This window comes from Balaenoptera borealis (genome assembly GCF_965194805.1).
Source record: "Balaenoptera borealis genome assembly, chromosome: 16".
Taxonomy (NCBI): domain Eukaryota; kingdom Metazoa; phylum Chordata; class Mammalia; order Artiodactyla; family Balaenopteridae; genus Balaenoptera; species Balaenoptera borealis.
The window spans coordinates 59016535-59039440 of NC_138872.1; the positions used below are offsets into that span (position 1 = coordinate 59016535).

At 46.3% G+C, this 22906-nt stretch overlaps 1 protein-coding gene across 9 annotated transcripts in view; it reads left to right on the forward strand.

Moving 5' to 3' along the window:
- Window positions 1-292: 292 nt before the first annotated feature.
- The window catches only part of CIITA (class II major histocompatibility complex transactivator), a 57079-nt gene continuing 34465 nt past the window's right edge, over window positions 293-22906 (forward strand). For 7 of the 9 annotated variants that reach the window (XM_082359755.1, XM_082359749.1, XM_082359750.1 and 4 more), the window contains exon 1: window positions 8350-15739. In XM_082359755.1, the coding sequence (XP_082215881.1) occupies window positions 15688-15739 (52 nt within the window). In that variant the 5' untranslated portion in view covers window positions 8350-15687. Of the gene's footprint in view, window positions 6502-8349; window positions 15740-17356; window positions 17416-22906 lie in introns of those variants that run through there. The other 2 variants (XM_082359757.1, XM_082359754.1) reach the window with 2 other exon arrangements.

A 22906-nucleotide genomic window follows, 5' to 3' on the forward strand; every position in this document is an offset into this window, starting at 1 on the left:
GCCTTTCTCTCTGAGATAGACATTCTTTTTTTTTTTCTTTTTTTCATTGTTTTTTTTATTGAATTTGTTACAATACTGCTTCTGTTTTATGTTTTTGGTTTTTTGGCTGCGAGGCATGTGGGATCTTAGCTCCTTAACCAGGGATCAAACCCACACTCCCTGCATTGGAAGGTGAAGTCTTAACCACTGGACCACCAGGGAAGTCCCAACTCTTGCTTTCTTGACCCTTGGTCTTCTCCTTTCTAGACCCTATGCTTCTAGACTCCATGCATCTTCTATTAACAGATGAGACAGACATTCTTAAGCCTTAGACACAATATGTAGAAATTTGCTATTAGCATAAAAGGCATCCAACTTTGTAACAATAATCATATAATCTTAAAAAACCTAAAATACAACCAGAATTGGGAATGGAACTCAGACTCTCCAACCTCTTGGCTATACTCCAAATAGCTGCCTTCCACGAGGCAAGTTTAATGTGGTCATTTTGCCACTGTGGGATTGTCAAACAGAAACCATTTAAAGACATTATCCTTCAATACACATAAAGATGAACAGCACTTTTCTTTAAAATTATCAGTTTTTCGTGGAAGTACAGTCAGATAGCCTTCTTGACATATAACCTGTGATGATTCTGGAAGGAATTACAGGTAGGCAATCATGAATGACCAATGCCACAAAAGGGGTAGAGATTATACTATCAGCTGAGCTCGTGAGAAGATTCTGGAATGCCTATATCAGAATTCAGAGCCCTTGGTAACCTGTTTTAAGGTTCTCTTCTTAGAAATATAACACCCTCATGGATTTAGCGGCTTTTGGATTCACCTTTGTGTGTAACACCATACTATCATGAAACAGAAGGATATGAAATTGTAAAGATGTAACCATTAACCCTTTAAAACTTGCACTATATCTCAAAGTGTAATTGATTTGACTGACTCCATTTTTAACAGCCATTAAATTCCTTCACTCTGATTGGGTCCATTATGTGCAATTCATTAAATCCGCATGTGTTCCAGAATGCTTATAAAAGACATTCATCTCTATTCTATGTTGATTGTTATCTCTTATTTTTTGCCATCACAAATAATGCCGCTTGGTGTGTCTTGCACATGTGTTAAGAATTTTCCTGGGTTATATGGTGAGGAGTGGAAATACTGGGTATGTACTTCTCCCATTTCACTAGGTATTGCCAAAGGGTTACCCTAGATGATCACACTATTCTAAGTGCTCTCCAGCCGAGTAGGAGAGTTCTTGTTTTTCTACATCCTTAGTGGTAGCTTTTAAATTTTTTACTAGTTTTCTGATGCAGACCGTTTCAGCTAGGTGCTGGTCTACCTTTAACCCCTCTGTAACACTTGCTAACCACCCTTTGTCACAAAGAGACATTGGACCTCAGGATCAGAAACCTCAACAAGCAGAAGAATATAAACATCATTTTACTTTCCATCCGTTTATCACTATTCTTGGGCAAGTGATATGACTTTCCAACTGTGATAGGAATATGAAATTTCTTTTTATGATATATTAAAGAAATAATCCAGATTAAAGTAAAATATCAGGTAAATAATAGCACACATTGCATGAGATTATAAGAAAAAAGTCTTACAGGGAGATTTGAATCACTGTAGACAGAGGAAATGCTGCGCTCATGACTAATCACAAGGGAATACTGTGGAGCTCTGGGACCAGTGGTTCTGCAGCAAGGTAACAGCAGCATCTCAGAACTGAAAGAAATTCTAGGAATCATGTAATCTGACCTACTATTTCACATGCGATGAAATAGTGGGCCAGAGAGAGGAAATGTACTGCCTGTGGTGGCACAGTGAGTCAGTGACCAAGTAGAAGCTGGCTTTCAGATTTTCCTGACTAAGCATGTGAACTGGTAGTGCACTGGATTGATAGGAAAGAGGAAGGTAGCCTTGGAAATGGCTAGGAAAAGCTACCCTAGTCCCTGGTTCTGTGCACCCAATGTTTGCTGTTTCATTATCCATCATCTCCACCTTGGATGCTCGGGGATGGATTCTCATGCCCTGGTTCTCATCCCCACCTTGGATGCTCGGGGATGGATTCTCATGCCCTGGTTCTCATCCCCACCTTGGATGCTCGGGGATGGATTCTCATGCCCTGGTTCTCATCCCCACCTTGGATGCTCGGGGATGGATTCTCATGCCCTGGTTCTCATCACCACCTTGGATGCTCGGGGATGGATTCTCATGGCCTGGTTCTCACCCCCACCTTGGATGCTTGGGGTTGGATTCTCATGGCCTGGTTCTCATCCCCACCTTGGGATGTTTGATGGAGACTCATGGCCTTGTTCTTATTCCCACGTTGGATGCTTGGGGATGGATTCTCAGGCCTGGTCCTCTCTCTCAAGTGCCTCAGAGGTGAGGTACTTTAGAACACGGTTTCCTTATTCCTCTCAGCAACTGACCCACTTGCCATCTTCTCCACAACCATGGCTGAAGATGCCATCTATTCCTTCTGTTAAAATTCTCTTTTGGCCCCCTTCTTTCCTAACTAATAAGTTTTAAGCTCTCAAATCTCCTCTTTTTCTCTCAGGGATAATTGATGGGCATTACCACCTTGTCCAAGAAACTGTGTGGTCTTCCAACTGCTGGGGAAAGAAATCTCAGAAAGAAAGGGGAAGTAGGGGTAAAAATTTCCTCTTCCTCTCTAGCTGCGGTAAAGCAGACACTTTTCTGCATCACAAAGTTAGTTCTGATGAAACTGAGAACATTTGCACAGGTATCTACCTCATTCTTTTGTCATGGGGGAAGACCTGTGTAAAGATGTAAAACTTTGTTTTGTGATTGTAAAACTATTCTTAAAAGTATTATTTGCACAAAGAAGTACAAGATACCCAGCCTTCAAAATTAGTGATTTGCCGTGAGAATTATGACTTTAATGCCTAAAAAGTGTGCAATTTTGATTGTCTTAATTGATAATTTGTTGCCAGGAGGATAATATTTACATCTACATCTCTGTTTGCTTGAAAGTACAAGTACTTTATTAGGTGAGAAAAGCTTTAGAATTTTATCTTCTACTTCTCTACCTTCTGCCTTTATACATAAAATTTATAATGTCATGATCTTGTTGGACTGCTTATTCAAGCCAAGAGTTGAATCCATCTCATTTAAACTTCTGTATTAATTTCAAATTGCTGCTTAGCTATACCTTTTTGCATGATGTTTTAGTGGTTGTCCAAGGGCTTTTAATATACACCTTCCATTCTCCCAGCCTACGTAGAGGTAATATTGTACCACTTGATATATAGAAACCTTGCTATCATATGGGTCCAATAATCACCCTGTATGCTATACCATCCTTTATGGTATAGACTTCATATGTATTATATCTACATATATTTAAAATCACAAGATAGTACCCTACCTTTTGCTTTAAGCAGTTATGTTTTTTAATAAATTAAGAGGAAAAAAAGCAATCTTTTATACTTACCCAGAGATTACTATTTCTGATGCTCCTCAATCCGTCCTGTAGAGCTGAGTTTCTAACTGATATCATTTTCCTTCCACCTAAAGAACTTATTTTAGCATTTCTTATAGTGCAGGTCTGTTGCAACACATTCTTTTAGTTTTTAAAATCTGAAAATATCTATTTTTCCTGCATTCTGGAGGGATGTTTTCACTGTATTTCGAAATCTCTGTTGACATTTTTTTTCTTCTCAGTTTTTCCAGGATACTGTTCCACTGTCTTCTGGCCTCCATGATTTCTAATGAGAAGTCGGTGATTATTCACGTGCCCTACTGAATGTAATGTGTTCTTTTGATCTGGCTGCTTTCATGAGTTTCTCCTTATCTGTGGCTTTCAGCAGTTTGATTATGATGTGTCTAGGTGTGGATTCCCTTGTATTTGTCCTGCTGAGTTTCATGGTTTTCATTTCACCAAATCTGAGAAGTTTATTTCTTCAAATCTTTTTTCTCATCTTTTTTCTCCCCATTCTCTTCAAATCTTTTTTCTCATCTTTTTTCTCCCCATTCTCTCTCTTCTCCTTCTGTGACTCTAAATATGTATAAGTTTGACCTTTTGACATTGTCCCACATATCCTTGAAGCTCATTTTTTTCAATCTTATTCTCTCTGTTCTTCAGATCAAGTAATTTCTATTGCTGCATCTTAAAGTTTCTTTTGTCATCGCCATTTTGCTGTTAATCCCATTCAATTACTTTTAAATTTTCATATATTGTAATTTTCACTTTTATAGTTTCCATTTGGTAATTTTTAATATTTTCTGTTTTTCTGCTGAAAGTTCCTATCTTTTTATTTTCATGAGCATATTTTCCTTGACATCCTTTATGTCTTTTTCATTCATGGTTAGAGTCACTGCTTTAAAAAAATCCTTGCCTGCTAATTTCAACATCTGGGTCATCTTGAGGTCAATTTCCATTGATTGTTCTTTTCTCTTGAGAGTGGGTCCCTATTTCCTATCTCTATATAGTCAGGTAATTTTGGATGTGCACTGCCCATCATGAATGATATATTGTAAACACTCTGGATTATGTTATAATCAGAATAGGGTTAATTTTGTTGCTGTTGTTGTTTTGGCAGGCTCATATCTTGGCTGGAATCAAGTGCATAGTCTCCTACCCCCACCCCACCCCCATAGTAGGTTGCAGCTCAAGTCTCAGCCCAGCTCCTTTAGCCTTAGTTAGTTGTTTGGAGTCTGCCCATGAATGCATGAATGAGCAAGAACATGAATGAGCCATGAATTCAAGGTTCAGAGGTCAGCCAGATACTTGGGCAGTTTATACACAGAATTTGGAGCAACTTCTCTCTGTCTTTCTCCTTCCTGGAATTTCTACTCCCACTTTCCAGCAATGATTGTTATCCCAAATTCTGTCCTCTGGTTATTCAGGGCAGTAAAACTTTTCATTTTTTACAGAATTTTAGTTGCCCTGCACAGCACTAATTGAGACCTCTTTGAGCTAAGCTAATGAGCTGGGAATTCACCAGTGATATTCTTATCTTCCACATATGGACTCCCTTCCAGGGTCTGCCTGCTCTGGTCACTCCCCAGGGCCTTCAGGTAGTCATTTTTTATAACCTCTCCCCTGCCCCACCAGAGTTTTTAGTTGTCATTTATGGTAGAGTTAGTCAGATAGGAGCTTTCACCCATACTGGAAGTGGAAATCCCTGTTTGTCTCATTGAAATGAACAATGCAAATGGTCCCATTTTGAGAGATGGTAAAGCTGAGGCCAGGAAAGGAAACCAGGTCACAGTGTGTTTCTGGAAGAGCAATCAACTATGATTTTAAAGAAAAGGTGGGGTTGGGTTTTTCAGGGTAGAATCCTACAACAGACTGGCTCCTATGTAAAGCCTCTGTTTTGTGTGTTAGTAAATGGGGATAATATTAGTATGTAGTCAATGTTCATGAAGTGCTTCTTACGGCCAGTACTAAGCCCTTTAAAGGCATTATCTCTTATAATCCTCAGGACAACTTGATGAGATTGAATTACTTTTATTGAGAGATTTTTCAGAGGAAGAGTCTGAAGTTTAGTGAGGTTGAGCCCAAGGTGACACAGCTGTTTGCATGATTAATCAATAACAATAATGGCTCATATTTATTGAACTCAGTTGTATTGAACTATTAACAAGTTGTAGATAATGTGCTAGGTACTCTACATGCATTATCTTATTTAATCTTCCCTACAACTCTAAGAGGTAAGTACTATTATTATCCCTACAGCTTTTCAGATGGAGAAATGGGGGCAAGAAGAGGCTAAGTAACGTGCCCAATATCAAGTAATCTGGGATTTGAACACAGACAGATTGGCTCCAAACCCAACTGCTTAACCTCTACGCCCCAATGCCTTCTTGTTATGATACAACACCTAAAAAGGCCTATCACCTTATAGGTCCTCAAAGAGGCAAGCCCCCTTCCTCTTAGTATAATAAACACTGGATTGGATCTAAAGGAGTCCACAAAGCTGTGAGCTTCTCTGGTACATGCGCATGAGTGGTACCAGCGAACATCTATGGGGTCTAAATCAGCCCCAGAACCCACTTCCATTAATTCATCAGGCAACCCCAGCCTAACACGCAAATGAGGAAATCCTCCTAAGCAGGAATAAACTGCAATAAACTGCAGAGGTTCCCTCATCCTGTTTCTCACTTCACGTTTTGGATGCTGCAGGCTGGGTGAGCAGAGATCCCAGGCGCTGTCTCGGGCAGCTGCCCTGCATCCGAGAGCTACCATGAATCACTTCCAGACCATCCTGAGTCAGGTCCGGATGCTGCTCTCCAGCCATCGGCCGAGCCAAGTGCAGGCGCTTCTGGACAACCTGCTGGCAGAGGATCTTCTCTCCAGGGAGTACCACTATGCCCTGCTCCATGAGCCTGACGGTGAGGCTCTGGCCAGGAAGATCTCCTTGACCCTGATGGAGAAAGGAGACCCAGACCTGGCCCCCTTGGGATGGATCTGGAGCGGGCTGCAGGCCCCGGCAGCCGAGAGGGACTCCGGCTACAAGGACCCTGGGGGTAAGTGCCATCCCCTTTTCTCATGGAGCAACGCCTGGCTGTAGGCAGCCCAGGGATTTTCCCTCTACTCTCTGAAAATGCGATCATCCGGGTCCCAAGTTGGAAAGGCAGCCTTGGACAGGAATCAAGGTCTCTGGTTGAGCTGGCGGGAGCGGCAAGTGCTTCGAGAGCTCAGGCTGTGATGCTGAGGGCACTGGAGAAACAGTGTGCTTCCCACTCTACTTAAGAGTAAACTGTCCACGCAGCCAGATGCCCACTTGGGTCACTCTCCGAGCCGCCTTGATACCTTAGGCACAATGCAAGGCACTGGTGAGGGGCACAGATGGACAAATCGGCTATTGCCTGCAAGTGGGGAAGACGGATGCAGGCACAATCAGTGTGTGGAAAAACAGGTTGCCACAGAGAGGAAGGGCCAAAGAGCTGGGGAGCAGAGATTGCCGTGTGTGTGCGCGCATGTGTGTGCATGCGTGCAAGAGTGCACCTGCGTGTATGTGCAGGTGCACGTATGTGTGGGCACATGCTTGCATGTGTATGTACTTGTTTGTGTGTGTGCGTACACGTGTGTGTGAGTGCAAGAGTGCACGTGTGTGTGTGTGCAGGTGCACGTATGTGTGGGCACATGCTTGCATGTGTATGTACTTGTTTGTGTGTGTGCGCACACGTGTGCGTGAGTGCAAGAGTGCACGTGTGTGTGTGTGTGCAGGTGCACGTATGTGTGGGCACATGCTTGCATGTGTATGTACTTGTTTGTGTGTGCGCGCGCATGTGTGCGTGCGTGCAATAGTGCACGTGCGTGTATGTGCCAGTGCACGTATGTGTGGGCATATGCTTGCATGTGTATGTACTTGTGTGTGTGTGTGTATGTGTGCACATGTGTGTGTGTGCATCTGGGTCATGGAGAGAGACAGAAACTGAAAGACAGACAGGGAGAGAGAGAAAGGGAGGGAGAGACAGGAGAGAAAGAGACAGAAATGGAGATGGCGAGAAGGAGGGAAGAAGGGAGGGAGGATGGGAGGAAAGAAGAGAGAGATGGAAGGAGGAAGAGAAAGAGGGAGATGGTGGGGGAAAGAGAGAGAGAGACAGACGAGGAACCAGACTGGAGGGAGAGAGTGTCTTATTTTTAAAAAGTACTGATGGCAATTAATGCATCTTAAATCAGGAGAACAAGCCTATACCATACCGTTTCTGCTCGCACTCTTGGCTCCCCAAACATTTTAGGTCTTCCTTCCCAGTTCCAAAGAGGGTCTCACTTCAATGCAAACAACAGTTTTCCTAAAGACACACGTCTTTCAGTCTCCTCTACGTAAATCAGTGCTTTCCCAGTTTTATGAGCTGGTGTCATAAACTCTAGTTCTTCCTGGTCCTTTCATGGTTCTGGAGTAACTTGAAACAAGATAATCACAATGATTCACATTTATTGAGTATTTACTGTGCACCAGGCACAGCCTAAGCCAGCAGGTAGTTCTCATATCCACCCTAAACGCTTTGATGATCTCCAACCGTATTTTATGCAGAAAGAAGAAACAGAGGCTACCCAGAAGTGACCAACCCCAGTCCCGAGGTGGGAAGTGGTGGAGGCTGGATTTGAAGGCAGACAAGCTTTTAGCCTCAATCTGACCTTGAGGGGTAAAAAAGCCCCTTGATGATTTTGCCATGGGCACCAGGGCAGTGTAGATATTTCTCCAACTCTTCTGCCAAGATACAAGTTTACATGGGGTTGGCTGTCCTCCTGGCTGAACTCACTCAGATGGTCTCTATCTGTTCCTCGGACACATCTTTTACTCTCCCCCTCCTAACAGACCCCTGGGGGGCTGGGGCATCTTTACCAGCTGAACGACCTCCCTGACTTCTTTTTTTTTTTTTTTTTTTAATTTATTTATTTATTTATGGCTGTGTTGGGTCTTCGTTTCTGTGCGAGGGCTTTCTCCAGTTGTGGCAAGCGGGGGCCACTCTTCATTGCGGTGCGCGGGCCTCTCACTATCGCGGCCTCTCCTGTTGCGGAGCACACGCTCCAGACGCGCAGGCTCAGTAGTTGTGGCTCACGGGCCCAGTTGCTCTGCGGCATATGGGATCTTCCCAGACCAGGGCTCGAACCCATGTCCCCTGCATTGGCAGGCAGATTCTCAACCACTGCACCACCAGGGAAGCCCTCCCTGACTTCTTAATGGGAGTGCAAGTGGCCTCTGTGGTCTTTTTTTTTTCTTTTAACTTTTTATTTTATATTGGAGTATAGTTGATTAACAATGTTGTGTTAGTTTCAGGTGCACAGCAAAGTGGTTCAGTTATACATATACATGTATCTATTCTTTTTCAAATTCTTTTCCCATTTAGGTTGTTACATAATATTGAGCAGAGATCTCTGTGCTATACAGTAGGTCCTTGTTGGTTATCTGTTTTAAATATAGCAGTGTGTACATGTCAGTCCTAAAGATGCTACCAGAAAACCACCAGAGCTCATCAATGAATTCGGTAAAGTTGCAGGTTACAAAATTAGTACACAGAAATCTATTGCATTTCTATACACTAACAACGAAAGATCAGAAAGAGAAATTAAAGAAACAATCCCATTTACCATCGCATCAAAAAGAATAAAATACCTAGGAATAAACCTACCTAAGGAGGCAAAAACCTATACTCCGAAAACTGTAAGACACTGATGAAAAGAAATGGAAGACGACGCAAACAACCTATGCGGTCTTGATGGGGGTGCAGATGCCAGCTTCCGGGGCTGTCAAAGCGTTCCTCTCTCCTTGACTCGCCCCCTGCTAACTGCAGGCTCCTTCACACCGCAGGCTACCCAACACCTCTGCCCTGCCCTCCTCTCTCTGCGAGGGCTGGTTCCTGTTATTAAACTCCATTTCCTCCCTGGGGACGTAATATTTTTATTTCTGATCCCACGTGACTCTAGAAAGGGAACTGGGCTCAGGGCGGTGTGGGCTTCAGAGGCTGGGAGACAAGGAAGGATAAATCACTTCCTTTCCCCGTTGCTTACCTCCCCCTCTTCCAGGCCAGCTCCCCCCAGGCATGAAAGACTCAACTGTAAGGAGTACGGGCAGGTGTGCTGCTTTGGGGCAGGGAGAAGAAGCAGCCTTCAGAGGGGGAGAAGGGGAACTGGGGAAGAGAATTGTGGGGTTTGTAAATAAAGGGCACCGACTTTAGTTTCAACAGGGTTTCAGAAAAGGAAATCAGTGTGTGAAGTTTCTGTCACTCTCTCCACAACCCTATCATGATCTTCACCCTCCGCTGCTCTAAACCCTGCACCAACTTCCCGTGTCACTCAGAGGAAAGCTAAATCTGGACGATCCCCACAAGGCCCTTCACGATCTGGCTTTCATCACTGCTCTGCGCCCATCCTGTACTCCTGCCTTCTCATCTTCTCCATACGTGCTGGCACCCTCACTGTCCCTGGGACAGGCCAGGCACGCTCTCTGTCACAGGACCTCTGCACATGCCATTCCCTCCATCTGGAACACTCTTTTCTCCAGATATCCTCTTGGCCAACAGCCTTGAATCCTTCAGATCTTTGCTCAAATGTAACCTTCTCAGGGATGCCTACCCTGATCATTCCATTTAGAATTGCAACTCCCCCTTCACCCTGTGAGCAGTGCCCCCTTCCCCCACTGACACATTCACCTTCTATATACTTTACTTTTGTATTACATTTGTTGTTTGTTTGTTTGTTTTTGGCTGCACCACGAGGCTTGTGGGACCTTAGTTCCCGACCAGGGATTGAACCCGGGGCCCTAAGCAGTGAGACTGCGGAGTCCTAACCACTAGACTGCCAGGGAATTCCCTATGTTTGTTGTTTCTTGTCTGACTCCCTCACCGTAAAATAAGCTCCCTGTGGACAGGGATCCATGCTTTCATCACGGATGCCTCCCAAACGCTTAACGCAGGGCCTGGCAAAGGATAGGTGTGCGATATGTGTTTGTTAAATATTAGACTGAGGGATGGTAGATGGATGGATGGATGGATGGATGGATGGGTGGGTGGTGAGTGGATAGGGGGGTCGGTGGATAGGTGAATGGTTGATGGGTGGTGAATAGGTGGATGGGTGATGGATAGGTGGGTAGATGCTTAGGTGGATGGGTGATAGGTGGGTGGGTGGGTGCGTGGGTGGCTCGTGTAGTCCCGTTACTCTCACTTTACAGGTAAGTACACTGAGGCACAGGGAAGTAAAGTGATCTGCCTCGCTCATGGCCTGGGAGTGGGGGGCTATGAGATATTGGATCTCATGAGACTGGATCTCTCGCTGCACTTTCTGCTTGGTTGCCTCTTCTGCATAACCTAAAGGGATACTGTAAGTCTACCCAAAACAGGCTGACCACCTTCAAACTGAAACCAGCCTGATGATTCAGAAGTCACCTTTAGATATTATAATGCTTCAGTTGCAATTGTGTAGGAAGCCCACTTCTGGGGACGTGACCTTGGGGATTGACTCTACTGCACAGAGCAGCACATGTACATCCAGCCCCCAGGCAAGCTCTGGGGAGTCCCAATAGTCCTGACAGAACTCAGCAGCCTGACTGGGGAATCAAAGCAAACACTCAGGCAGTCTTTGGCTGACAGTGGCTGACAACACCTGGAGGACAATCAGAGGCCAGAGAAGAGAGATATTGGATGGCAGTGATGGAAAAAGAACCAGGCTGGAAGCTGGACAGCTCTGGTTCTGAGGCCATGCTCTGCTGCTGCTTACAAACTGTGTAACCTTGGCCACACGCCTGAACCACTCTGACCCTCGGTTTCTTCATCTCTAAAATGGGAGTGATGATATAAACCTCCCAGGGTTATAGTGAGGGTTAAATGAGATGGAAGCTGGTAAACTATCCAAGGCGGTTCTTGGCATTAGACAGATAACTCCAGGAATATTGGACAGGGGGAAGATAAACCAGGGGTTTGAGTCTGCAGTCTCATTGGGGGCCTCATGTCATATCTAGACAGCTACTCCAGTGCTGAGTGCTTGGTGCTGTGTGCATCTGAGAAATGGGCCAAGGTGCCCCCCACCCTCAAGTTGGCACATTAGTTAAGCACATGGGCTGTGGCCTCCATGCCAGCTGTGACTCCCTGATTCCAAAGGCTATGACAGTGAGCCCTTCCTGGGACCCTTCTGGGCCTCAGTTTCCACATCCGTAAAATGGAGGTGATACTAGCATCCAGAGTGGCTATTCTGAGAATTCAGTGACATCATCCAAAATAAGGCACATGCATTTCTGGCAAGAGGAAAGCTCGTTCTGACTCGTCAGCCTCGAGGGTGGCATTTGGGGTAACCACAGACCCAAGGGGCACAGAAGGATGACTGGAGGCAAGGTCAGACCCAGCCGACCTCTGGTTTGTGAATGGGGAGGCACAGCGGTGCTTTTGGGGTGAGCTTTCTCGGAGGCTGTAGGACGCCCCTGCTATGGTTTTATATATTATTGTTTTCTTCGGCTTTCCTTTGCTGGTTTGTCGCTCTATGTCTTCACGATGTGGTACTTTTGCCCATGAAGACTCCGTTCTAGGAACCACAGAACAAAGGCTCCTTCTAGGATGTTGCCTGATTTATTGGAAAGGGAGGGACACACCCCAGGCTGCTAAGCTCCTCCTCCCGCTTCCTTCCCCATTTGGTTCTTAGGATGAGAGTCACCAGAGCCAGGACTCAGAGGGGATGGAGGCCGCGCCCTCCCTTCCTCTGACACCTTCCTTTCCCAAAACCTGTTCCTGCTCTGATCCCTGATCAGGGAGCCTCCGTGGACTCCTGGAAGGAGATGTGTTGGCAAGGACCACTTGTTTTTTCACCTTGAGTAGCTTCCCAGCTAGTCAGACCTACTTCACTTTCACTCCCAGGAGCCGCAGAAGTAGAAGCACCTGCACCGGAAGTTGGCACGTCCACATGGGTTTTCCCAGGCTGACCAGTGGCCTGTTCTGTACTCAGCTTGGCTCCAAGTCTGGCACCTGACTCAACCAGGGACTGTTTCTGTTCTTTGTTGTTACCTTGAACAGCTCACCTGTGTTCTTACTTACCATTTATTGGTCTCTCCACCTACCTGCCCATCCACCTACCTGCCTACCCTCAAACTACCTGGTCTACTTAACCACCTACTAATATCTACTTATCAATTCAACAACTTACATCTACTATCTACTTCTATCTACTTATCAATTTATCAATCTTTCATTTATCTGACTGCCTGTATATTTATGTATCAGCTTATTTACCTGCTTTCCTACCTACTAATCCACTTGTACCTTTGCCCACGGACAGGCCTACATTCTCATACACCTTCCTACCTGCCTAATTTGCCTACATACCAGTTTTTTTCTTTCTATTCACCCACCTCTCCACCGATCTCTTTTCCTTTCTTTCTCACCTCCTTTCTTCTCTCCGCCTTAAGCATTTACTTAGCACCTGCCAGAAATGAGCGGGGGGGGGGGGGGGTCACAAACAAACATAAGAAAAGACACTTAAAACCTAGTAAGGGAGGACTCTCCATCCATTTGGAACTTATCTGCCTTGATCATTCAAATCCAAACGCCATGCATTCGCTCAACCAATCTTGGAGTCCTGTGTCTTTTAAATAAGAAAATCAAACACAGTAAGACAGACATTAAGGACGTTGTGACCTAATCAGAGGCAGCAGGGGGTATACTCATGAAATAGGAAGTTCACGATGTATTGCCAAATCCGTGGCAGCAAGTTTGCTAAAAATGAGTAGGGCAGGAGGTTGTTGTAAGCTGGAAAGGTGATGAAGGTGGGAACTTGGGCCTTGAAGGATGGCTAAACTACAGCCCGATGGGAGGAGGCAGGAGGGTGGTCCTGGGGTTGGGGGGAGGGTGGGGGACCCTGCTTGAGCAGAAGTACATAGGTAGGGCCCAGCTGCAGCAAGGGGTGGCAAGCTTTCAGGAATCCTACCTGTAAGACCAAGTTCCCCCATCTCCTCTCCCTGGTACTTGGCAGGGGACCCCAGACTGGTAACTTTAACAATGCTTCTGACTGTAGCTTTGTCATGCTGGATCCTGACTTGAGACAAAGAAATGTGGGTGCCCAGGGCAAGGCTTGCCTCCACAGCACTGAGAGGGGCCCTCAGTCAGAAGGGAACTGGCTTTATCCTGGGCTCTGGAGAATGGTCACCACCTCTAGGGGGGTTTTGAAGAGGAGCATCAGCAAGCACGCAGGATGCTTTAATAGGAAGAAACCCTGGGGTTGGCTGAACCCCTCTGCTCCCTCTTAGTCCTGCCCACTCAGTCCTGGGGGCCTGTCACTCCAACTCAGCAACCCCTCTCCTCACCTCCACTGCCTCTGCTGGAATTCAGACCCCCATCGGCTCCTGGCAGGGCACCATGGCACTCCTCCCTGGTCTCCATATACGAGGCCCTCTTGGTGCCGATTTACGGCCTCTACCATCATTTAAAACACCGGCTAGCACGTGGTCACCCTGCTCAGAAACCTGTGTTGACGCCGGCATGACCAGATTTAGGTCTTGTGGAGTGTGGGTCTGGGGCGGGGGCAGGTGAAGGAGGACATGGAGAGACCAGGTAGCAGACTGCTGCTGTGGTCCAGGTGAGAGATGAGAGCATCCAAGCAGGTGCACCCCAGGCCCAGGGGACTCTCATTCCAAGCTCGGCCCTGCCACGAAGCTGATTCAGAGCTGCCTTGGCCATGGCCATCAGAGCTGGCTCCCTCTGAGGACAGGAAGTTGGCCTCACTGAATGGCCAGGTGTGCCTCTCTCCGGGCACATCAGGTCAGAGGAAGATGAGACATCTTGGGACTTCTCATATTCATCATGTCTATTTTGTTAGCCTAACTAAGCAAGACTGTTTCAAATTGACTCTCAGCTTTCTTATTTGTGTGCCCACTTACCCCCCTGGGACTTCTGACAGCAGCAACTGCTTCAAAAATAATCACCATACAAATATAAGCATCATTATCCCCATTTCACACATGGAGAAACTGAGGCCCACACAAAGGAAGTGAGGGGTCCAAGGTCACCCATCCGCTAATAACCACGGGGGCTAGACCATAGCGCTTCAGACTCCCAATCCAGTGTTCTTTCTGTAAAAATGCTTGAGGCGCTGAAGTCATTGTTTCCCAATCGTCATTCATTTCGGTACCACCCTCATGATTTCTTTTCACCACCTACACTATCCTTGGCTCGACAGTTTTTTTTTTTTCCCAAACTACTCACATTTTGTATTCACCTTTATTTCCCAAGGAAAGTTTATGTCCACCATAAATGAAAAAGAATGCCACACATAGAAGGTAACTATGAAACAGGAGAGCACAATAATGTTATTCCGTTCTAGCCAGACACTGATGTCTACCGAAGGCTTGAGGCTGGGGGCTGCTCTCTGTGAAATGGGTTGATCATGCATTAGAAGAGGTGTTAAAAACTCCTTAGCCCCAGACTGAGACTTTCTTCTCAAGCTTTCCAGCAGCCTGGGCAGAGAGTTAAAAAGGCGCTAACTTTCTCCCTGCGTGAGACTGACAGTCTCTCCGCCACATCTACGCAGTACCCCCAAACCATGCAGCTATAAGGATACCACATTTGGGGGGTAAGACTTTTTTATGTGTAATTTATGTTTTAGTCCAATGTTCTTAGAATAAAAATGATGAATGGACCACTCGTGTTCTCCAGGGAAATTCAGGGCAATTTGGTGTGGGGGTGGGATGGTGGATGGGAGTGGAATCTCAGGAGTTTGCTGGAAGCTAGTTCAGCTTGTCTTGAGGCATTTGTGGGGCTCTGACTGCGGCCCCATCCTGCAGAGGATGGCAGATATTGGCAGCTGGCACCAGCGTGGCTCCACTGTGGTCGCCGTTATTTCAGAATGTCAGCGTGTTGAAGACCCTCCAATAGACAACTCCTAACCTTCTGAAGTCGGTCACCGGATTTGGTCCGCAACAAGGAACTGAAATTAACATCAGGCGCAAGTCTGTGTTTAAGGGAGCATGGGCAAATTAGAGCATGTCTAGATGCGAAAAATCTGACAGCTCAGACCACCTGGTAGGGTGAGAATTTTCTGCTGGTCCCTTACTGGCTTCCTTTGCATGTTTACTTAGTTCTTGGCGGGCTCCAGACTTCTGTAGGGAGACTGGTCAGAGATGAGGCTGCCTGATTCTGAGCTGGGCATCTGAAGGCATCGTTGGGCGGGCTGAGGGCAACAGGAGGGGCTGCCAGAGTCCGGGAGCTGCTGCCTCACTCTGTTTCTCACACCATGCGTTGCCTGGCTACACGCCCCGCCGGGTCCTACCTGCCAGAGCCACAAGGTAAAAAGGCGGGTGGGGGACGCTGGGGCTGAGAACGCTTCTTGATTTAGGGTGAGGTCTCAGCTCGTCCCACCGTCCCAAATTATCAGAGACATTGCTCTGAACTGGGGTGTGAGGGTGGCGAGAGGGGTCTTTGTCCTGCTGGGGCTTTTGGAAGAAGTGAGGTGGTTTGCCATTTCCTTCCACTGAGGGACATTCGGTCTGCCCAGATGCCTGGAATGTAAGAGGGCTTTATCAGCCTGAAGGGTACTAAAGAGCTGACTTTCAGTGGGCGTGTCGTTAGCTCTCAGCATTCACGACCTGGCTAGGCCAACCACAAGGTCCTCTCTCTGACAGGTAAACACTGAGGGGCGCGCCCTTGAAGGGTGGAACCCCTGCCAGATCCACCCCATCCCCGGGAAGCAGGGAAACCAAAGCCAGAGTCAGCCCCTTGGTCTAGATGTTGAGCCCCAGCTGGTGGGCAATACAGTCACCTGGACCAATGCTGCCCTCTCCCCAGTTTCCAAACGGTGTTTTGGGGAAAAAATGGGGGACAGGGGACAGATGATGAGAGACAGCATAGCACAGACATCTGGTACCAGCTCTGAAGGCAGCACGGCAGGTTTGAATCGCAGCTGCACTGTTGCCTGGCTGTGAAGTGACACTGAACAAGTCCCCAACCTACTCTGAGTCTGTTTTCCTGGGCTGTTAAATGGGAATAGGGGGAAACTCTTATTACAAGACAAAGGTGAGGAATCAAAGGGTCTAGCACAGTGCCTGGTGCATTGTAGGATCTGAAGACACACATAGGAGCCCGTTATTAGTGTGGTTGAGACTGCAGGACTCCTCTTCTCAGACGCTGCTCAAATGTGAGACTTCCTCTGAACCTGCAGATTGATGACAAGTTTGCCAGCTCTGTTGGTTGCAGCCAGAGCTTGTTGGGGGAGTTTTCCAGGGGGAAAGAGAGGTCAGAAGTCACCTTGACCCACCCCTTCCTCAATACCAGATGAGGAAATCCAAGCCTGGGAAGGGAGGCGACCTCCCCAAGGTCTCAGGGTGGATGGAGCAGGGGTCCAGGACCTCTGGAAGAGGAAGGGTGGGAGGAAAGCGGCCAGGAGGTATGTGGTGATGGGAATTCAGGGTTGCCAGGGCTGAATTTCCAGCCAGGAAAGTTCCTTGAGGAATTTTCTCTTCCTCCCAAGGGCATCCGGCTTCCCAGGAATGAATGGCTCAGCGAGCAAACCCCTGTGCCCTGCAGGGGTGGTTTGCCAGCTTCAAGGTGGGGCTGAGGTGGAGGGAAATTGAGGGCCAGACAGGGGTGTGGATGAGCTCGCTGCAAACCAGGGCTTGTATATCATATGCCTACGGGCAGGCTGCCTCCTCCAAAGCTGGGCACTGGCCATTTTTAGGAGCTGATTAGCCGCTCCAGGGAGTGGGGCGGTGGCCTAGGCGCTTCTGAGAAAGCACGTGGCGGGCGCAGCAGGGGGCGGCTCGGGTGCCTGCTTACTCCCCAGCTTGGGTTGGCCCAAGCCCCTTGGTGCAGAGAGAAAGTGAAAGAGAAAAAGGGCAGCCACAGTGGGTGGAGGTGGGGTGGCCAGGCGACTGCTCGCCCCAAGTTCTCTTGCTCGCTGCAGCCTCAGACCTGGCGGGAGGGAGAAGCCACTGGCAGCGCGCGGGAGTCCAGGGAACAGCGGAAGGTAAACAAAATCCCCTTAGCAGCCCCTGTAGTGGGGCTGGGAACAGAGGTTCAGAGAGTGGTAGCTACTTGCCTGAGATCACACAGCAAGGCTGGGAGGAGGAGGAAGGCAATGCGCAGAGTGCACACCCTAGAAACTCCTCGTTTCCAGCATCCCTGGATGGATTCCACGCAGGGACTGGGAGCGGCGAACCCGGAGCTGGGCTGCTTTGCCCAGAGCACCGGGGCCCAGGGGAGGCGGCGGGGAGAGCCGGTGGGAGCGGCCGCGTCTGCAGAGAGATTGGGGCACAGAAGGAGCACGCAGAGCGGGGACGCGGTGTGGCCAGACTCTCGGTAGACAGTCTCCCTGCGCGTCCTAGAATCTGAAGAAGCGCGGAGGGGCGCGCGGAGGGAGACACAGGCTTTTCTTCTACCGGGGGACCTAGGACCGGGGCTGCCCTTCTCTGAGCCTCAGTTTCCCTCTTGAATCACGTTCCCGCTCTGACTCTGGAGTCTGGGTACCCGGCCCTCTTGGTGGGGTCCCCAGCGCAGGGAGGGCTATGGGGAGACATTTAAACGTCGGATTGGAGACATCCTCACTTCTCTTTTACCATCTTGGGGGGCAGGGGCTTTCCTGGACTGTGTTTGACCGTCGGCATTTCTACCACAAGTTGGGGTCCTGAGCCACATCCTCTAAGGAGAGAAACTAAGGGCCCCCGGAAAGGGATTGGGGTGGGGCTCTCCGGGGTCCCAGAATGTCAGAATTGGAGCCACCATGTCTAGCTCTGTCTGGGACCCTTAAAACCCGCAGTTCTCCCTTGAGTCCCACAGCATCTCTCTCCACCCTAGGTGACACATGGGAGGGGACATAAGTGCCCCACCTCCAATTGCGGCCAGGAGTTCCTAAATTTGGCAGGAAGTCTTCCATCTATGTGCCACTCCCCCCCCAAAAAAGAAATACCATTCCCAGCCAATCAGAAGGTTAAGGAAATTAGTGCTTCTTGCTCTAGGGCCTGGTGGAGCTGAGAGGGGAGAAGATGAGACCCCAGCAAATCATCACTTTCCAAATCCCAGCCTGCCTTAGGCAAGGGCCTGGTCTCCAAGATCCCAGAATATGGAGTGGAAGGGTCCTCAGAGACGACGAAGCCAGGGGGTCCCAGGCTTCCCACACGTGGGAATCACCCAGAAGGCTGTTTAGAGTGCAGGTTCCCAGCCCCCGCCCCCAGATCCCATTGGCTGGGCCTGGGGTGGTGCTCCCAATGGCAGGTTAACTGGCTATGGGTTGTGTGTGTGTGTGTGATTCCTATCTCAGAGGTCCAGAGGTCATACATACATTGAAAGGCACTGAGGTCCAACCCCGGTACCTACTCCATGTTACAAAACCTCTGGGGATTTCCTAGGAGGTTTTGTCAAAGTCCACAGAGCCAAGTTATTAGCGGAATCAGGATTTGAAACCAGGTCCCCTGAGAGCCCATCCATTACCTGGGCGGAGGTGTGAGCCTCCACAAATACAGGGCGGGCCCTGGATAGTCAGAGGGAGACTTGTTGATACAGCAAAGTCTGTCTGATGGCAGGGACCTGGCATCTAGTACCTTGTGGAGAGTAAAATCAGAAAATTAACACAGGGACCCTGCTCCAAGGCCTGGGGTCAGTCTTGGGCAATCAGGGAAGTGGCCTGAGGGAGAGGGTAAAGCTTATGTACTTAGCTTTCAGACTTGGCATCAGTCACCCTGAGTAACTGACTTCCCCTCCCGAGGGGCATCTATAAGGTAAGACACGAGGGCTTTCTTGATGATTTCCTGACCTACACAAAAGCACTTTGCAAAAACCACCAAAGGATACACATGTGCCCGGTGTAACCCTTACAGATTCTAGAGGGATCGTATAGAAAGATCTGAGAGGTCGTCATTGGGCACACGTCCGTGTGTTTCCAAAGACTTTGGCACATACATGATCCGTGGTCCAAGGACAATTCTCAGAGAAGCCTTGGTTGACACTGGTTCTCATAGGGAGGACATTGGTGCTTTTCTGATTCTCTTTTAATCCTCCTTTTTTTTGTGAGTAGGCGTGTTAGCACTCTAATACTAATGTTTCTTTTTAACAAAGTGGGAGGGCAGCTGACATTAATTTGATAACATTGTTTTGCTTTCAATGGCAAGTGAGACTGCAGTTTTTGCTTTTGGGGTTTTTTTTCATGCAAGGTAGTGATAGAAAGTTTTCATCTTTTTTAAACCTAAAATTTAGCAAGGTAATCATTTTTAAGTGTACAATTCAATAGCATTAAGTACATTCACGATGTTGTGCAACCATCACCACCATCCATCTCGCAAACTTTTTCATGGTCCAAGCTGAAACTCTGTCCCCATTAAGCACTAACTCCCCATTCTCCCCTTGCCCCCAGCCCCTGGCAACCACCCTTCTACTTTCTGTTTCTATGAGTTTGACCACTCTAGGTGACTCATATAAGTGGAATTATACAACATTTGTTCTTTTGTGTCTGGCTTTTTTCACTTAGCATAATCTTCAAGGTTCAACCATGTTGTAGCATGTGTCAGAACTTCATTCCTTTTTTTTTTTTTTTTTTTAAAGTGTTGTTGGATTCTGTTTGACAGTGTTTTGTTGAGGATTTTTGCATCTATATTCATCAGTGATATTGGTCTGTAATTTTCTTTTTTTGTAGTATCTTTGTCTGGTTTTGGTATCAGGGTGATGGTGGCCTCATAGAATGAGTTTGGGAGTGTTCCTTCCTCTGCAATTTTTTGGAAGAGTTTGAGAAGGATGGGTGTTAGTTCTTCTCTAAATGTTTGATAGAATTCACCTGTGAAGCCATCTGGTCCTGGACTTTTGTTTGTTGGAAGATTTTTAATCACAGTTTCAATTTCATTACTTGTGATTGGTCTGTTCATATTTTCTGTTTGTTCCTGGTTCAGTCTTGGAAGGTTATACCTTTCTAAGAATTTGTCCATTTCTTCCAGGTTGTCCATTTTATTGGCATAGAGTTGCTTGTAATAGTCTCTTAGGATGTTTTGTATTTCTGCGGTGTCTGTTGTAACTTCTCCATTTTCACTTCTAACTTTATTGATTTGAGTCCTCTCCCTCTTTTTCTTGATGAGTCTGGCTAATGGCTTATCAATTTTGTTTATCTTCTCAAAGAACCAGCTTTTAGTTTTATTGATCTTTGCTATTGTTTTCTTTGTTTCTATTTCATTTGTTTCTGCTCTGATCTTTATGATTTCTTTCCTTCTGCTAACTTTGGGTTTTCTTTGTTCTTCTTTCTCTAGTTCCTTTAGGTGTAAGGTTAGATTGTTTACTTGAGATTTTTCTTGTTTCTTTAGGTAGGCTTGTATAGCTATAAACTTCCCTCTTAGAACTGCTTTTGCTGCATCCCATAGGTTTTGGATCATCGTGTGTTCATTGTCATTTGTCTCTAGGTATTTTTTTATTTCCTCTTTGATTTCTTCAGTGATCTCTTGGTTATTTAGTAACGTATTGTTTAGCCTCCATGTGTTTGTGTTTTTTACGTTTTTTTCCCTGTAATTGATTTCTAATCTCATAGCGTTGTGGTCAGAAAAGATGCTTGATATGATTTCGATTTTCTTAAATTTACTGAGGCTTGATTTGTGACCCAAGATGTGATCTATCCTGGAGAATGTTCCGTGCGCACTTGAGAAGAACGTGTAATCTGCTGTTTTTGGACGGAATGTCCTATAAATATCAATTAAATCTATCTGGTCTATTGTGTCATTTAAAGCTTCTGTTTCCTTATTTATTTTCATTTTGGATGATCTGTCCATTGGTGTAAGTGAGGTGTTAAAGTCCCCCACTATTATTGTGTTACTGTTGATTTCTTCTTTTATAGCTGTTAGCAGTTGCCTTATGTATTGAGGTGCTCCTATGTTGGGTGCATATATATTTATAATTGTTATATCTTCTTCTTGGATTGATCCCTTGATCATTATGTAGTGTCCTTCCTTGTCTCTTGTAACATTCTTTATTTTAAAGTCTATTTTATCTGATATGAATATAGCTACTCCAGCTTTCTTTTGATTTCCATTTGCATGGAATATCTTTTCCATCCCCTCACTTTCAGTCTGTATGTGTCCCTAGGTCTGAAGTGGGTCTCTTGTAGACAGCATATATATGGGTCTTGTCTTTGTATCCATTCAGCAAGCCTGTGTCTTTTGGTTGGGGCATTTAATCCATTCACGTTTAAGGTGATTATCAATATGTATGTTCCTATGACCATTTTCTTAATTGTTTTGGGTTTGTTTTTGTAGGTCCTTTTCTTCTGTTGTGTTTCCCACTTAGAGAAGTTCCTTTAGCATTTGTTGTAGAGCTGGTTTGGTGGTGCTGAATTCTCTTAGCTTTTGCTTGTCTGTAAAGCTTTTGATTTCTCCATCGAATCTGAATGAGATCCTTGCCGGGTAGAGTAATCTTGGTTGTAGGTTCTTCCCTTTCATCACTTTAAGTATATCATGCCACTCCCTTCTGGCTTGTAGAGTTTCTGCTGAGAAGTCAGCTGTTTTCCTTATGGGAGTTCCCTTGTATGTTATTTGTCATTTTTCCCTTGCTGCTTTCAATAATTTTTCTTTGTCTTTAATTTTTGCCACTTTGATTACTACGTGTCCCGGCGTGTTTCTCCTTGGGTTTATCCTGTATGGGACTCGCTGCGCTTCCTGGACTTGGGTGGCTATTTCCTTTCCCATGTTAGGGAAGTTTTCGATTATAATCTCTTCAAATATTTTCTCTGGTCCTTTCTCTCTCTCTTCTCCTTCTGGGACCCCTATAATGCGAATGTTGTTGCATTTAATGTTGTCCCAGAGGTCTCTTAGGCTGTCTTCATTTCTTTTCATTCTTTTTTCTTTAGTCTGTTCCGCAGCAGTGAATTCCACCATTCTGTCTTCCAGGTCACTTATCCGTTCTTCTGCCTCAGTTATTCTGCTATTGATTCCTTCTAGTGTAGTTTTCATTTCAGTTATTGTATTGTTCATCTCTGTTTGTTTGTTCTTTAATTCTTTTAGGTCTTTGTTAAACATTTCTTGCATCTTCTCGATCTTTGCCTCCATTCTTATTCCGAGGTCCTGGATCATCTTCACTCTCATTATTCTGAAGTCTTTTTCTGGAAGGTTGCCTATCTCCACTTCATTTAGTTGTTTTTCTGGGGTTTTATCTTGTTCCTTCATCTGGTACATAGCCCTCTGCCTTTTCATCTTGTCTATCTTTCTGTGAATGTGGTTTTTGTTCCACAGGCTGCAGGATTATAGTTTTTCTTGCTTCTGCTGTCTGCCCTCTGGTGGTTGAGGCTATCTAAGAGGCTTGATGGGAGGCTCTGGTCTTCATTCCTTTTTATGGCTGAATAATATTCCAGTGTGTGAATGGACTACATTTTCTTTATCCATTCATCTGTCAGTGGACACTTGGGTTGTTTCCATCTTTTGTCTTTCGTGAATAGTGCTGCTACAAACATTTGTGTACAAGTATTTATTTGCATCCCTGCTTTCAATTCTAGAAAA